This window comes from Malaclemys terrapin, chromosome 3 (assembly GCF_027887155.1).
Source record: "Malaclemys terrapin pileata isolate rMalTer1 chromosome 3, rMalTer1.hap1, whole genome shotgun sequence".
Lineage (NCBI taxonomy): Eukaryota > Metazoa > Chordata > Testudines > Emydidae > Malaclemys > Malaclemys terrapin.
This window is the reverse complement of record NC_071507.1, coordinates 114,306,524-114,324,238: the sequence shown is the minus strand read 5'-3', so window position 1 is coordinate 114,324,238 and position 17,715 is coordinate 114,306,524. Positions and strand designations below refer to the sequence as shown.

The window sequence follows — 17,715 nt, the reverse complement described above, 5'->3', positions numbered from 1 at the left end:
ATTTAAAAAAAAAAAATTGAATGGCATTGGACAAAGAACCAGTCCTGTGGGACCCATTAGAAATAGCCACACTTACTGATGCAACTGTATTTGAGATGTCAATGAGCCGATTCTTAATCTAACTAATGTGTTCTCTGTTAATTCCATAGAATGCAAGTTTTTAAATCCAAATGTCATATCAAATACATGATTTGCCATACGAGATAGAAATAATGTATTGATATCTTTGTTCTACTGGCTTATGTTTGAGTCTTCAAAGGAAGGTCAAACTTCACCTGACAGTTGAGGAGCAATTCCATCCTGACCTGATGAGATCAGCCAGTACCTTGAAGCATGAGATTTGATTACCCTGTTTTATTCTGTGTAATTGCAAATGATGGTCATCTAAGTATCCACTTACAGTATCTAACTCGATGACATCATAAATGTATGAAGCCTGACTAAACATTGTGTGAAGCAGTATTTTCTGCTGATTACATATTGTGTGAAGCAATATTTCCCTTTCTTTGTTTGAATTAAGTGTGCCATAAAAATCAGCAGTAGTGCCTTGTTCTCATATTTCAAGACAATGCAAATAGGGGAAAAGGATTACATAACATTCAAGCTTGTTTGGTGATATGATCAAAATATACTATAAGTCTACTTTACATATGGAGGATACCTTAGCTCCCTGGGAGGTAAGTTATTAGTGCCACAGTGGCACAATAATTCGTGAAGAAGTTTTTTACTGTAAATAGTTTGTGAAAAATATCTAACTATAGAGTGCATGTCTGCTGTAAGATTGCCTCCAATAATATCATCATGAAGGTTCTTGAAATCACTAGGTACTATATCCTACAGAGAAAAATGAAAGGAGAATTTCATTTAAAAAAAAAAAAAAGCTTTAAACTAAATTGCTACGGCTGAAGGTAACAAAGTAACAAAACATAAATACTAGAAATACTCAGATTGAGGCAGGTCAGTTTAATTTACAGATTAACCCTGGTAGTGATTCATGTACCATATTTGCTTAGGTGTCAAATTCTATTATTTAACCCCTTTTTTGGATAAAGCAAGCAGGGTAAAACATGGACAATATTTTTTTTAAAACCTCCCGCTCCCCGACATGCATTCTCTCTCCTCTGATACCATGAAATAAATGTTGATGCCTTAAATACAGGAGGCATGATTTTTATAATTTAATGTAATTCAGGAGTAATTCTATTGAAATCAGTGTCTGATTCTGTTCTTACATAGGCTAGTGTAAATCTGAAGTAACTCTACTAAACTCAGTAGCTTTACGTCGGTGTGAGCATGAAGAGAGGCCTAATGAATTTACCATGTGATACTAACACAAGTGCGTCGGTGATCCAGTGTTTCTTGAATATCTTTGCTCTAAATGTACTGCATCTTAGGCTTCTCAGTCTGAAGACTCAGGGTCATTTGGCGCGATTTCAGTCAGCTTTTGACCAGCTATTGACCATCTTAAGACCTTGTCATTGTTATTTATGTCCACAGATCCCACACTGTCAGTGCTTACCAAGTAATTATAAATAATGGTTGCTTGAAGGCCAATACTAAAAAGCTGTTAGAGATCACATGACTCAGCAGATATGAGCATTCGGCAGTCCAGGGAGCTAATTAATAAACACTGTCTATTCTACACTTTTTTTTTTCCTCAGAGCAAATTTGAATTAGCCTTTATAGTTCTTAACCTGAATACTGAATTTCGTTGCTACCCTTAGAGGCTTCTAAAAACATTTAAATTGTGAAGCATATTTAAAAAACCAACCGCAAGTGAGAGTATGTTACATGAGAATTTGAAAAGAGTTGGCTCATGCTATTAATGCTGATGAAACATAATAATGTCTCCAGAAGTCAGAAACACTGCTAAAGAGGTCACCACTTACCAGTATTATTGACATGGTCTAAAATAGAAAGACTTATGCAAATAAATATGAGGAGCCAAAAGCATCCGAACAAATAGTGTTGAACAAATGCACTGTTAACATATAATTCAGTAACCATGTATAATGAGGCAAAACCACTAACCTCTGTGGACTTGTCATTTGTGAAAAAGATTACATTTTCTGATCTGAAAGGAGGATAAAAATCTGGGGAGAGAAAGAGCTTTGATTGCATCCCTGTGTTCGATTGACCCTGAGGTAATTTTAGCGGAGTCCAAGTTAAAGTTACTATCTCCATAATGGCCAGTGTTGTCTGTTGTCTTGATGATTTATTGTTTCATTATTGTTCCCGTCAGTGTTTGAGAGTTTCACAAAGCTTTCCTACTCCAGCACTGCCATTTTTTTCCACATCCGAGCTCAGCTTTCCAGAGAGTTGGTGGTGTCATTAGCTCAAAAAAGGCTATTTGCATAACAGTCTTAGATGGACTTACAGTGTTATGTAACAACTATAGTATTAGGAACACAAATGCTGCCCTCTTCCTAATAGAAACATTAGGAAGGACAGAGTATTTATGGGAGCTACAAAAAAGTAATATTAGTCAGACTGACAATCTACCTTATTTCATCTGGTCCCTAGAATGAATGTGCTCTATAAGCAAAGTAGTATTTTTATAGACACAAATGAGTTTGTCTTCATCTATGTATTTGTTTATTAACTAAAGAAGTGCTTGTCTGCTGGACACAGGCATTCGGGAATTATCCTTTTAAAGTTTCAGTGCCATGTGTAGAACTTGCAATACATACATAGATAAGACATCTGGGTAGTTTGTGGCATAGAGCTGCTTATGCTTGCATGAAAAAGAAAAGGCGCTTACCAGTTATTTTATTCAAATATTCAGCTCTAAATTATAACAGTGAGATTCTTTTTTGAGTACAGTCACTCTGTTAAATAACACACATGCTATTTCCTAGAGGTTTCTTGCCTTGGCTTCCAGCTACATTAAACCCATAAATGAATTCCCGTGTAACATGCTCCTTATTGGCTATCGGGGAGTGCGAACCTTGTAATTATGCTAGTCTATATTATGGCCCTGATTTGTTTAAGCATCCCTATTTAGGACAACGCTGTGCACGTGCTTAAAGTTGAGCATGTGCTTAATGGCTTTCCTGAACTGGAGCAAATAAAAAATGCAGGCATGATGAATGGAGCTTAGTGTTGGAAAATGTAATCATTTAAGACCAAGGTAAGTTGATGGCAGGGAGAATGGAGTTTATTTTACCTCTACTGAAAAGAGCCATCAAATTGCATGTTGCTTTTGGCTAATCAGTTTGGGATAACCTCTAATCCCTACAAATGCAAATCAATTGTTGTGTGAGAATTTGATAAATTTGGGTTGTAGCTTCTGAATTTGTCTATAAGCAGCAGCATATTTATAAAATTTTATCAACTTTCCGGGAGCTTTTCTGAGGTGTATGTGAGAGATCAGAAGTAGAGGTTAGAGTGAATTCCATGTGGCAGGCAGGCTTTGATTTTTTTTTTTTTTTTTTTGAGTGGGGGCAGGGGGGAAGCATTAGATACCTATGATCCATTGCCTTTGGTATTTATATAGCAGGGGGGGAAAATACTGGTCACTCTCAGCATCAACCTAGCACACAGTAGCAGTACCTTGGAGAGGAAACTTAAATTTCTGTTGACTTGAACAGAGCCGAGATTTCAACCACAATGTGTGTAAATGCATTATTTTGGGATATATTTTGCTTCCATTGTGAAAGAATGAATCTTCCCATGATGCTAGAATGTGTATATTTGATTTTTTTTATTTTATTTTTTTTAAGACAATCAACGTAACCACAGGGCTATACACTTAGAGCTGTAAAAAGTTACTTTAAGGCCCAATCCTGCTCTCTTGCTCTAGGGAACATTCATTGATGTCATTTGAATGACATAGGTATAAAGCAGGCATTAGTAACAGGAGAATCACTTTTAAAGAAATAAGGCAAATTAGAAAGAATACTTTAATAAAATAGCATCTCTCCATTTTAAACACATACCATCATTTAATGTGACCTGGATGTTTTTGTAAAAGGTGCCAGATTGTCAGCACCAAAGAATCGGACCGTCCAGTTATCCAAAAGAAAAAATTTTGTCACAGGAAGCAGCAATTCTTATTTATTTTATTTATTTATTTTAGTCGTGCTTAGAAGCCATAGTCATGGACCAGGACTTCATTGTGCTAAGCACTATACAAATCAGAACAGACAGTGCCTGCTCCCAAAGAGCTTACAAGCTAAGTAAACTTCCTTACCTTGCTCCAGCAGTGTGCTAGAACCTCTGGTTTAGGTACCATCGTAGGGTTGCCAGGCATCCATTTTTCAGTCAGAATGCCTGGTCAAAAAGGGATCCTGGCAGCTCCCATCAGCACCACTGACCAGGCCATTAAAAGTTTGGTCGGCAGCGCAGCGGGACTTAGGCAGGCTCCCTCCCTGCCTTGGTTTTGCATGGCTCCTGGAAGTGGCGACATGTCCCTGCAGCCCCTAGGTGCAGGGGTGGCTAGCGAGGGTCTGCCCGAGTGCCGGCTCTGCAGCTCCCATTGGCCAGGAACCATGGGGGAAGTGCCTGCTGTCAGGGCCTGTGAGAAGGGGTAGGGTGTGGGGCAAGGGTGTTCAGTTTTCTGCAATCGGAAAGTTGGCAACTCTGTTAAGATGAGGGTACAGTCGCCATGATTATTCAGTCCTGCTCTCGTTGCTGAGGCACCCCCTTGTGCAGCCAGTTTTGATGGCATTCTGTGAGGTGGAGCCTCTGTCTGCTGTGAATTTGAGTGAGACCTCCAACTTATTTGACAGATGTTATCAATCAACTGTCAAATAAAACCTTCTGTCACCGACTTGTGGTGGATTTGAATTGATGACCTGGAGGTTGAAAGGCCAGATATCCAGGTCCTCTTAGCAAATCTAGTTCCTGAATGTGCCTTTGAAAGGTGACCTGAAAATGAGGAGGGGAAAAAATGGATTTGTACCCTTTTTTTAGCTTCTTTGATGTATAAAGAAGGCCTAAAAGGTTTCTTCATGATCCACCTTCACCGCCAAGTTGTTTATCACGTTGAAAAGTAAAACTTTGTCTATCTTTTTTTCCCTGAAGGCTGTCTAAACTGCTGGGAGTCTATCCAAAGCCCATTCAAGTTACTGGAAAGACCTTCCTTTGACTTCCATGGACTTTGGAGCAGGTCTGTGGAGAAGTGCTGGGAAGATTGTGGTATTGGCGATGCCACGCAGTTAAATGTGATATGTGAGGGGAAGTAGTTCTTGCTAAAAATGTTTAAAGCTCTCTGGCTTTTGTATGTTTTTGGTAACACCTACGTAACTCAAATATCCAAATATGCAGCTGGGAGAAAAGATTACTTTGTTAAAGATTCAGCATTCCCACCCACCTCTTTTCAATACAGTGCTGAGAGAGCTCACAATACACATGTAAGACACAAACCAAAAAATGTGATGTTCTTTATTTCTAAGGTGAAAAACAAGCAGGAGTCGGGAGGGGAGATGAGACGAGACCCTTTTAAATAACAAACTAACTTTTGGGCATTCTTTACATACCATTTAAAACAAAAAACAAAACAAACAGAAAACCACCACCAGGCGTAATCCTTGTTCTTTCCTTTGCAAGTCGCTCTTTTCTCCAGCACTTGCAGTCATTCTAGCAATGTCACTTACTGAGAGCAGGAGCAGAGCACTGGAGTTCTAGAGCTGTCATCTGCTGAATCATCTGGCAAACATTTGCCTTTAGGGGGTACGGGGTATATATAATCAAAGTGTGTTCACTGGGAAACCATGTGGTGGTTATTATTTTGAGATTTTACCGGAGTAAAGAGCAAGCTTTGCCTGGCAGCCTTAATTCTGCTTCTTTTATCATTATATGCTATAAAAGACATAGCATGGAGGTAATGAGGGTAATATATATGACCTACTATATGGTAAATGTGAATGCCATTTTATTTAATTTTTATTTCCCCTTTTTTGTCCCCATTTCCCCCACCCACCGAAACTATATTATTTTCATATATATGGGAAGTAAGAAAACAATTTTCTGCTGAAGGAACTAGGCAATGAGGTTTCCCAACTGGTCTCTGGTGTGTGTTTTTCTGTTGCGTGTGCTGAAAGGATAAATAAGACCAACAAAATAATAATTTTTTCATGTTCATTTCTAAAGTTCTTTTTCAGCAATATAGTCAGAGTATAAGGTAATTTATTGCAAGTGCTTTCATTTTGTTAGGTCAGTATTCCTAATTCGGGGTTCATTTTGCTTCACTGAAAATGTCATTTATATCCTAGAGAGGGCGGCTTTAATGTGATCAGAACTTGTCTGCTCAACAAAAGAACTGTCAGTGCAGAAAAGTGGAATGATAAACTGTTTCACAATTCATAGGTTAAACAGTATTGAGGGGAAATGAAAGCATGACAAGTCAAAGCATGTCCTATAAATCAGCAGTGTGTGAATTAAGAAGATTGTGTGTCTGAATACACGTGCCAAACATTACATGAGTGATTTAAGAAAGATTTCAGAACTGCTTTGAATGTGCACTTGCTGTCCAGATTTCTTCAGGAGCCTTTTTTCATCTTATGAACATTTTTATTTCCTTCAGTAGTTAACGAATAACAAAGTGTAACACAAAAGATTGGCATTACTTTACCTAATTGAAAAGATAAGTCAATCATTTTAGGGCGTGTTTTAAATATATACATAAATATATTTAAAACAGTCAAATGTGAAGCTGTTACTTTGATAGTCCAATGAGATAGAGTAGTACTGAGAGAATTAAGCTAGTTTTCCTATTCAATAAGTGTTTGTGCCTACTCCCATTGAAGTCAATGATGTACCGCCGTTTACTTCAGTGGAGCAGAATCAAGCCCTAAGCAAGCAACAGTTAAAATTTAAAAAGTAAGATGCAAGGATTAAATACCAGGTTACAATATTAATAGTGGCAGATAACAAAAACAAAAATTGCACAGACAATGACTGTGTATAGGAGCAACTGAGGGTAGTTTTTATATATTTTATATATATATTACTCGTTCATAAGCCGAATATTTTTGGTAAAGTGATGCATCAAAGAGTGGGGGTCAGCTTATGAACAGGTCTACACCAAAATTTGATGATTTTAAACTCTATGGAATCATTGAATTGAATATCTAATACATTGTCGTTTTGTTTACCTGGAGTGTCTGCAGGCATGGAGCTCCTCAGCTCCCTGTGGCCGCGGTTAGCCGTTGCCAGCCAATGGGAGCTGTGGGAAGTGGCGCGCCTGCAGACACTCCAAGTAAACAAAACGTCCCAACCCGCCAGCGGCTTACCCTGACGGCCAGGAGCCAAAGTTTGCCAACCCCTGAAATATAGGGTCAGCTTATGAAAACGTCATAAAGTTTTTGCTATTTTTACCTAACCATCTTGGGAGGTCAGCTTATAAACGAACAGGCTAATGAACCAGTATATACAGTAATATACAATATAAAAAGAAAATATGTGTGCTGGTCATCACCCTGATTTTCACTGGCTATGGCACACTTTGTCTTTATAAATTGCAACCGCTTTGTGGCTAGGTTTCTATTACAATAGGTTTCTATTATATTAATAATTAATATTGGTTGACATTTTTCAAAAATTGATTTTTCGTAGGAACTTTGTATTTAGACCAAACATGCAAGAAAAATTGCTAAAATTTCACTCAATTGTTTTTGTTACTTGATCAGCTCTGATGATGTGTCCAGGAATATAGGTTATAAGTCAAGTTGTAGTACAATTTACAACAGCTTTTGAGATTGCTTGCTTTCCCATGCCCTCAAACAGAAGATCTGTTTTGAGTCCTACATTGTATCTTCAGACTTTTTGCTGGGATGTAGATCAGTACAATATCAGCAGCCCTGAGGGACAATTTCCCCCTCACTTTACAATGATGGATTTAGTGAAATAGTGTCTGATATTTCTATAAACTGTTTTGATTTTCATTATATTAAAATATATTCCAGAATTTAAGGTGCATAATGACTGCATTTCACCTTTAAATGGATTGCACCAACCCACTCAAAGGATATGCTCTCTGAGGGAACACGGGGAGGGATTCACTCCACTGGAAGGTAATATGGTCCTATTAGGGCCAGCCTGCATTTGGAAAACTACGTAAGAAGCATGCATTGCACATCCTAACCTGACAAACCATCTCAATTCTTAACCCTTAGTAGAAATGTTTTTCAAATTTAGAAATATGGAGAATAAAAATGAATTGCAGCACAGATGAGCATCTGTTCTCTTTTTACATGAACGACTTACCACTATTTTGCTTTTGTTTCTAGTTACAAGAAAACACATGAAACTCTGAGCCATGCAGGACAGAAGGCAACAGCAGCTATCAGCAATGTAGGAACAGCCATTGGCAAGAAATTTGGAGATATGAGGTACAGAAATTCACTTCTGGTTTTATTTCGGGGGAAGGGAGAAAGACAAAAGAACACTTGGCAGGTTTTCTTTCTAAATTAGGGTTTAAAGTATTACTGCTGATACTGCTCATTGTGATGATTTTATACCGTACGTTTTTCAGCCTAAAGGAAAAAATTGTTGTGTATTAAGATGTATTTCTGTTATGAGTCCTGGTAGAAAGAAAAGGTATTGCAACTTGGAATCCTTTCTAAATAACTTTGCAAACCTAGGGAGGTGTATAGATAAAACTGGGGGAAAATGCAGCTAATTTTATTCATAAATGGATTTTTAGAGACAGACGTCTTTCGAAGAAAACAGGCCTGCCTCTGCACTATTCTTGGGGGAAAATAAATTGAAAAACATTTTGGACACTTTCATCAGCTCACTCCAGAAATACACTGGTGTAATTATAAAAAAAAAAAAAAAAAAAAAAAAAATGGAGCCTGCAGAGAGGTGTAGGTACAAACATGAGTCCTGTTGACTTCAATGGGACACTCTGCAGGACACACACGTGCACATGGATCTCTTTGCAAGGTCAAGATGTTAGCCTGAATTAAAATGAAAGAATCCCAAGTGTATCTGATATCTTGGGCCTTTCCAGAGCGAGCAGCAAGTATGGTTTGACCCATTGGGATTCTGGGACTCTTCCCTTCCCACTGATCTAAAACACTTCTTTCTAGCCCTAAAGGGCAACAAGGCACCTAGCCTGACACTTGCCACTAGTGCAGAACCTCATATTGCTCATCTTGGACCTCGGTCCCGTTAAGAATTACTAGTGGCACCTTTGATTTTTAAAACAAAGACTATTACAAAGAATAAGCAAACAGTATTTTATTTCATTGGGATTAATCAGTATGGAAACCAGACTTTGATTTCAGGTTCACTTTCCAGTTTTCACAGGCTAGCACAAGTCGGCAAAGTTTTGGTTGCAAACGCTGCTGGACTGTTTAGATCCAAAGAAGTTTAATTGAAAATAATACATATTATTAAGAAATTGTTAGGATCTGTGCTTTTCATACACCAGCTGAGTGTTGGGCTTTAGGTACCTGACAGTGTATCTTTAAAAATGTTAATTTCACTAGGATCTCTCAGAATAAAGGAACAAAGGAAGAAACTATAAACAATATGAAGTTTTAATAAAAAAAAAAAAAAAGAGTTGGCTCACAGAATTTCTCCTCCAGCATTTTTAGTTAATAGGCTTTTTGTCCTGATGTATTTTTCTATATTGCAGACACTAAATGTCTTAACATTTTAGATTTGGTAAGTCCTAGCATAAAAAGCCTTGTTCCGTACTTTCAAAGGGAAAGTTAGTAGACTAACTCAAAAGAAATGTGTGTGCAAATCATAGAATTGAGCAGAGAGGCTAAATATCTGATAGCAACTCGCTTCACCAGCACTGAGATTTACAGGGGGAAGAACTTTGTACAAGATACTTTTGTACTTTGAATCACTTACTGAATATCAGTTGTATAAGTAGCACTATTGAAAACTCCAAAATAAATTCATTTTTAAAAATGGAATCACTGTACAATGGGGAAATCAAGACTACATTATATTTTCTCAATTGCTGGTAGACTAGTGCAACCAGATTTCATGTTCCACTCCTGCCATTGGATCCACATGGACCCTTAGAGCCTCACAGAATAAGAGCCTTAATTCATAGAGAAATCAGCAAATGATTGCACAAATATTTTTGTCGTAATTGAGCAATGCATGACTAAAGCAAATATAGTTAAATAGCACTATTAACCCAATTTACAAGTATTTCAAATGCAGGCAGGTTTTGCTGCGAATGTTTTGTGCATAATTCTTTGCAGCCAAATAAAGGGGTTGGTTGGTTTGTTTTGTTTGTTTGTTTTGTTTTTTTCTGCTACTTATTTGTTAAATTTGAAAGCTTGATAAATCCTGATACTCCTGCCCAGTCCCCTCCCTGCATAGCAAGGCTTAGCAAGCACCAGAACCACTGCTGCTCTTCATCATGAAGAGAAGGGAGGCCAGAGGCTGCATAAGGGAAATCTTCACCCCTTGAGCTCTGCTTTACTGAGTGGGGCTATGGCATGTTAGACTTATGGCCAGGACCTGGGCACACCCTCTGCATAATGGACAAGCCCTTTGCCGCTATTATAATCTAGAATTTAGAACAGTGGTGTAGAGGTACTGTGCTAGTCTCTGCACTGGCACCTGGTCACAGATAGGGAAGATTCCATCTACTCAGCATCTCCCAGTCAAAATCCCTTTCCTTATGCTTTGCACTGGGTTTGAAGTTAGTCTCCTAGGGATAGATTCTAGAGTATTGGAGATTCTACAGTAAAAGGCAAGGTCCGGTCTCAGCACGGTATGACTTTTTCCAAATTCTTCCCTCCTTGTCTCTCAAGTCACTGTTCTCCATGTGTGGATCTGGCTGAGTGAGTGGCTTCCTGCACCACAGATACAAATGGCCTCATATTAGCAGAACATGCCTCCCAGTGGCTTCCTGAGCCCAAAACGGACTGATCGTTTTCCATGACATTGTCAGAAGCACGTGTCTCTCCTCCCCCCGCCCTTTTTTTTTTCTGAAGACGTAGGATCCCAGTAGATAATCCAAAAGCGTATTCCACCATGATACCCCTGACAGTATTTACAAAAAAGTCAACAAGGAGTCTGGTGGCACCTTAAAGACTAACAGATTTATTTGGGCATAAGCTTTTGTGGGTAAAAACCTCACTTCTTCAGATGCATAGAGAAGTGAGGTTTTTACCCACGAAAGCTTATGCCCAAATAAATCTGTTAGTCTTTAAGGTGCCACCAGACTCCTTGTTTTGTAGATACAGACTAACACGGCTACCCCCTGATACAAAAAAGTCATATCAAAAATAGTCCAAATAGCATGTAAAGTGGAGCAAGGCTTGTGCTAGGCTCTCCCCAGGTCATGTTCCATTATTGTCCTCAAGAAGCTAAATTCTCAGAGAAAGCACTAGGAAGGGCAACATTGTGTAGTATGTAGCATGTGTGGCAGTAAAAGAAAAGGCGGGAAGAGGTGGAGTGGGGGCAGAGCAGAGGTGGAGCACCCACCAGGAAAAATATAAGTCAGTGCCTGTGTCCCTATGGCAGTACAAGGTCAGGAGTCCAAATGTTACACTGCAGAAGAGTAGAGAAGCGATATAGAAACAGTAATGCACACCACCTCCCCAATATGCAGGAGAACAGACTTATGTTAATAGTGCCTATTGCATAGATACATGGTAGGTAGGTAGGTGTCTTGCTACTATAGGCATCCTGCGGGCAGGTCCTGGTGTTGGCAACCAAACCAGTTCTATAGAGTGATTGTTTACTAAATCAGCCAGCAAGAGACTCCAGAGCTCAGGGTCAGGATATGTGACATTAATCCACATATCCATTAATGTCACATGTCAGTAACTCCCATGCAGTCATGTTCAATAATACACCCTAATCCATGAGCTCATCAGTGGTTGGTTTGTCATATGCGTTATCTTTAACTATTCTGGCTTCATTCTGTGTGACAGTGAATGATGTGGTCTTTAATTGTCCTGCCTATATTTCTGGCAATACTGGATTGCATTGTGAGACTGTTGTATTGCACATGCAGTGCATTCAGTGTTGTAAGGCATAGTGTTGCTGTTTCCTGCTGCTGACCAACTCTATGTACTTTGTAGCATCTAGCCCCTGTGTCACTTAGCACTAGATTGTGCCATAAGGAAAAAGCCCATAGCAAGAGGTAGCATGTTGTTCCACCACTCCAGGACCAGGCCAGGCAAAGTTCTGCCCACTTCCCAGACCTTTGCTGTGAACTAGAGGAGTAGCAGATGCTGCTGCTTCTCCCAGCACACCCAAACCCACAATATGGCTAGCCCATGCAGGAGCATAGGCATGCTTTTACTTCCCCTTTGTGCCATGCCAGGGGTATGTACTCCAAATTGCAATCTAGCCCTTAGTTTGTATACTATCCATGGTATGGACTGATGGGATGGTAGAGTTGTTCCTTTTTAATCTTGCATAAAGTGAAACAAGCCATGTAGCCCAATAACGTGCACTGAGCCATGTCACTAATCATAAACTCAACTGAGATCATTTGAGAAGTCTCTGTTAGTATATAGCAGGCTGTTTCATCACAGGTTTTATTTTGGTTGTACAGCATTATTTAGAGTAGTACATTGGATTGTTAAGACCACTGACCAGATACTGGCAAGCATTTCCCTTTTCCATTTGAAAATTCATTAATTATAGACTGTAATATCCCAACTAATTGATATGTGAACTTACATTCTGCATCAGCATGGAAGAATTATAGCAGTTTATGGAGCAGTTTTCTTTTCTTTTTTTTTTTAAGGGTGTTGGCAGAATTAATTTTATTTTATTAACATTTAAAAAGTATTATTATTAAAATTATTACTTAGGCAGATATATTTCTGTTTTCCTAAGCACTGTTCTGGCTGGCAATTCTGAAAACACATGTTTCTTAACATTAATGCTCATTATTATTATTATTTATTATTTACTATTTTCATTTAAATTTTTCCCCTAAATAAAAATTATGTCCTATAGCCCAGTCTTGTTGGCTGTAAGTGTGTTGTACTGTGCTGTCTCATTGAACCCAAGAATGTCTGTTCAAACAGTGATTTAATGAAGATGAAACCGTCTGAGACAGCACAAGGTTTAGTGGACTAATACTCTAGACTCTGGTACATGCCAAGTATTTGTTTGATTATGTAACACATTGTTTGATTATGTAGGTGAAGGTATATTTGAAGGAGTTTCAACTGATCCACATTCTCCAAGTGCCAAGAAATTGATGCATATGATTTTCTTTTTCTCCCAAGGATGGTTTGGCATTTTAATGGGAGATCGTTTGGATTTTTTTTTTTTTTTTTTACCCATGTTTTGCTTCATACTATGCCAACTCTTAACTCTTGCTGTTCTTTCTTTATGCTGCCCTCCTAGGTCACATTCGATTGGGTAAGATGCGTATTGCTCTTCATAAATGCTGCTGCTGACTTTGATATGGCTTGTTCAACACTGTGCCCTCTTTCCTTTCAACATTATTCTCCCAGATAAAAATACATTCCAGATCAGCCACAACATCTTGATTTTTACAGTGTGATGAACCTAGAAGGGTTATGACTGGAGTATGTGAAAAGACCTTCAGATTGGATTCAGAATGTTGTTTACCACATTCTTGGATAGATTAGACTCAAATTCACATAACGAATGAGTTCAAAAGATGTTTCTCTCAGGCACATCCATTTACATACAGTTCGGTTATCTCAACTGTCCCTTGTTATTTTTAGAGGTTGGAGCATAAACGGCAAAAGCTCAGTACAAATTGTGTTTGGACAGCAGAGTTTTGTAACTGTCATATCACTGATTAATTACCACCTTTTAAGTGAAACAAAAATGCCCAAGTCCTGCCCTAAGATATACTGAGGAACTCCTGTTGCTTTCAGCACGAGTCCTGCAGACACATCCAAGGGTAGAACATGGCCCTAACTAATAAAAATAAGCAGGTGCTGAGCCTGCAAAGCACATAAAATTGTGTTTAAGTTCAAAATGTTCAAAGGGCTCTCAGTAGAGTCGGGTTCCCTTTCACAGCAAATATCAAAATTTGGGGCGGGGGGAGTGTTTCTGAATCAGACTGGAACCAAATATTGAAACTCTCCATGAAACACAATTACCATTCTCCACCAAACTCTGCTGAGCACCTAACGGGTTAAAGCTCCCACAGCCTTACAGGCCCCCCCTTCTTAATAAACTCACTAGAGTTTTTAGGTGTTTCATGTAATGTTAACAGCCGCCCTAGTCACCATTTTAGGCCAGAGCTTCTCTCATCCTATAAATTCAGTAATTTGGAGTGGCAAGAATACACTCTCCTTATTTTTCTTTAAAGAAAATAAAATTGCATTGGTATGAGGAACTGGGGAAATTTTCTTCATACTCATGTCATGCATCACATGGCCCCTCCCAATGAATCCTGTTTTAATGTCATTTTGGATTAAATAATCTTTTTGCTTAGAGCTTATATTAGGTATGTGTCTGATAGTAGATGAGCAGCCTGCTCTAAATTATTCAGATACTTCCAGTTTTCTGCTTCTTTCCTACGTGGCACAAGAACGAAGTGGAAAATATGCTTGTTTCATTTAACCTGGATTGTTAATTGTTGCAGGCATTAGTAGGGGGTTCAGGAAAAGAGAACGTGATCCACTGCATTTTTGGAATGCTTGGGCTGTAGGGTTTGTACTTTTTTTAAGTTTAAAAGCAGTGTGAAATAGTTGAATGTTAAAACCTTGTTTTGCATTTATTACTGAATGGTTATTGGTGTATTACGGTTTATTAGTTTTTAAACTATCTTGTCTTGACTGATGACTAGAAAATATACAATAGAGAACATGCCTGCATTGGCAGGAAGATGGGTTCATATAATCAAATAGATCTTTCCATGTCTAATTTTTTATTGTGTGTGTGTGTGTGATTTCCTCCCCCTACTTACAGCAATTTCATAGATAGACTATACAAGTGCATTTCTAATTTATAAGGAACATTATAATGTAAAATTTATGTGAATGCTTTTGTGTCTTAATTGTTATAATCACTTTAGTTGATAAGAATCAAATCCTGGTGCCATTTAAGTCAAGGCAAAGCACCCATTGTCTTCAGTAAGACCAGGATTTGGCTGTCAATCAATAGTGAAAGTAGCAATAAATGGATTTTTGGCACAGTACATACTCCTCCAGTATATGAAGTACTCCTAGCCTGAATATTTAAATGTAGTTGGGAGCCATTCTTAATTTCAAATAAAAGAGAGAGTTATGTTCACCATGAAACCCTAGAATTTCATTTATTCACCACCTACAGAGCTCTTTACAGGGTTTACCCTTCACAGGGAATACAAAGGCACTTTCATACCCCTTTGCATGATATTAGCTTGCACATGCCTTGCTTTTGTGAACTGAAAAGGTTTGATTCCATTATTGGATTGCTAGCAGGAGATACTCTGTGCAGTTCTTCTGAGCCCTATTCAGCCTCTTGATCAGTTGCAGAGGTGGTGGGGCACAGAACATCTGTGATCAAAGTGAGGAGGAGAGCTCTTTGCAGCAGGAGCTCAGTACCAGCACTTCTGAATTAAAAATAAATAAATTGCCATGTATACAGTGTGCTGATCATGTTGCAAACTGTTGCTTATAGTGCTGTCTTTTCTCTTTCCTCTCTCGCGCTTTCACGTGGCAGTTACTCTATTCGCCATTCCATAAGTATGCCTGCTATGAGGTAATGTGCCAACATTATTTGTATACACTAAGCTGAAGTAAAACCATACATACTTTATTTGGGGATTTGCTTTTCTTGGTCCTGATCTTTCAACTTTTACTTGCATAAGTAGGCTAGTTTAAATCAATGGGATTACTCATCTGAGTAAGGGCTGCAAGACTGGGCCCTTTGGTGGTTTTGAGTTATTAACTGTTAAAGTATTGTTATGTGCCGTTAGACAGATGAGAGGGAGCTGAGAAGAATTTGAGGAGTGGATGTTTATAGATCCATATTATCGAATGTGAAATTTAAATATTTTCACTGCATCTAGGAACTGTGCTATTACGTCAATGGGAGGAGTATCTGACCTTTTGTTTCTAAGTATCTTTATTAGACAAATTTCAATAAATAGAAATGAAAAAATAAACCTTAAGGACTAAATACGTGATCAGATATCTACTTCGGTATTGTTTGGATTTACAGGGATCAGCTGATCAATAGACCATGTCTCCTCTTCACTTCTTACAGTAAAAGAAGGGCAATATGTACCCACAGGAAAGTAGTGATGTCAGAGGAGTCTGCTAGACAGTGGGTCATTATTAATAAATCAGAACACTGTAAATTAATGGCTAAGTTGTGGAGTTAGGAGCAGAGAGTGAGGGCATGAGACTGTGCCATCCTCTTACTTCTCCTGGCTCAGCTGTGCTGGCCAACGTGTTTTTTCCCACTCCCCAGTCCTGCTTGCCTATACCCCACCTATCTGCATGGATAGGGAGTAGCATCCCAAGGGATGTTGCTGTAACCATGATGGGAGTAGCCCAACTAGGAGATCAAGGGAGCATCTTAATCCCCCTGCCGGGATTACTGTGATCCATGGTCTCACCTCAAGACCGAGCATATGCTTATCACATCTTATGCCCACAGCATGATTGTGATAGATACATTTTCTTTTCCGCTGGCAATATTAAAAATCAAAAGCATTTAAAAAATAAAAAAGCTATATTCAGTTTTTGAATAAAATAGGCTGCCGTTAGCGGGCTGACTGGCAAGAGGATTGTCACTTGAACCGAACAAAAAAATCAGACCCCTGATGTACATTTTATTTCTTCGAAGATATTTTCACACCCATGACTTGCACTCAAAGGGCTCATTTCTACCCTCTTTGGAGTCAGAGATAGAACGTCAGTTGATTTTGTTAGGGGGCCGAACTGGGTGCAGATAGATGCATGCCAAGGGCTTACTGCCACTTAGGCACGTTAGGTGCCTAAATCACAGAATCAGGTCCCATTGGGTTTCAGAAAACCCCAGCTCAGCTGCTTCCAAACCATGCAGGTGTCTAAAATTGGTCAGCACCTACATGTTTATTAAAAGTTCCGTAGGCGCCTGTTTCTGTCTGTGTGCGTGCGTGCTGCAGCCAGGTGTCCAGACGCCCTACCCGGAGTGATGCACGGACCAAGGGGAAATGGGCATTCCTCTGCTAGCGCACCTGCGGGCCCTGATCTGGTGAGCAGGCTTAGCGCTTGTCTACTGGATTGGGCCCCCACAAACGAACTTACACAAAAGTTATGAAAGGCAGTTCTCCTTCTCTCTTCCCTCCAGCTTATTGCCAAAACGGCATAGGTGCCTATGAGACAGTTGCCGCTGTGAATCACAAGCGGAAAGAGGCACCTTTCTGCAGCTGGAACTTAGGTTCTTCTTTCCTAGAGGGGGCAGGGTTTAGCACACACCTGTTTGGCATCTCCCATTGGTTATCTTAGGCAAGGAGCTTCCTAGCATGCTGGCTTTTGTGAACCCCTTGAGGTGCCTGGCTGTCTCCATTCATTGTAGAGGAAGCCAAGGAGCCTGACCCGAGCTTTGTGAATCCCAGTGATTTCCTAGAATGCTCAGTGCTTCCATGGCTCAGCTTCTTTGTGTCTCTAGCCCCAAGGGCCTGCTCCTGCTAAAGGCCGAGATCTCCAGTTCCCATTGGAAAGCAATGGGAATTGAAGGCACTCAGCACTTTGCAGGATCAGGCACTAAATTACAAGGATATTTTTAAAAAATGTCATTTTCATTGAATTCCCTACTATTCACAGACACAGTTTATTTCAGTGGGGCAAAACAAATGGATAAAATCAAGGAAAT

General features: G+C 39.2%; 1 protein-coding gene across 5 annotated transcripts in view; it reads left to right on the top strand.

The window, feature by feature from the left end:
* TPD52L1 (TPD52 like 1) overlaps nt 1–17,715 on the top strand; it is a 112,936-nt gene that overhangs the window by 46,766 nt on the left and 48,455 nt on the right. For 4 of the 5 annotated variants that reach the window (XM_054022397.1, XM_054022396.1, XM_054022395.1 and 1 more), the window contains exon 4: nt 8,232–8,333. In XM_054022397.1, coding sequence (XP_053878372.1) covers nt 8,232–8,333 — 102 coding nt within the window. Of the gene's footprint in view, nt 1–8,231; nt 8,334–13,293; nt 13,309–15,573; nt 15,613–17,715 lie in introns of all 5 variants that reach the window. The other variant, XM_054022399.1, reaches the window with a different exon arrangement.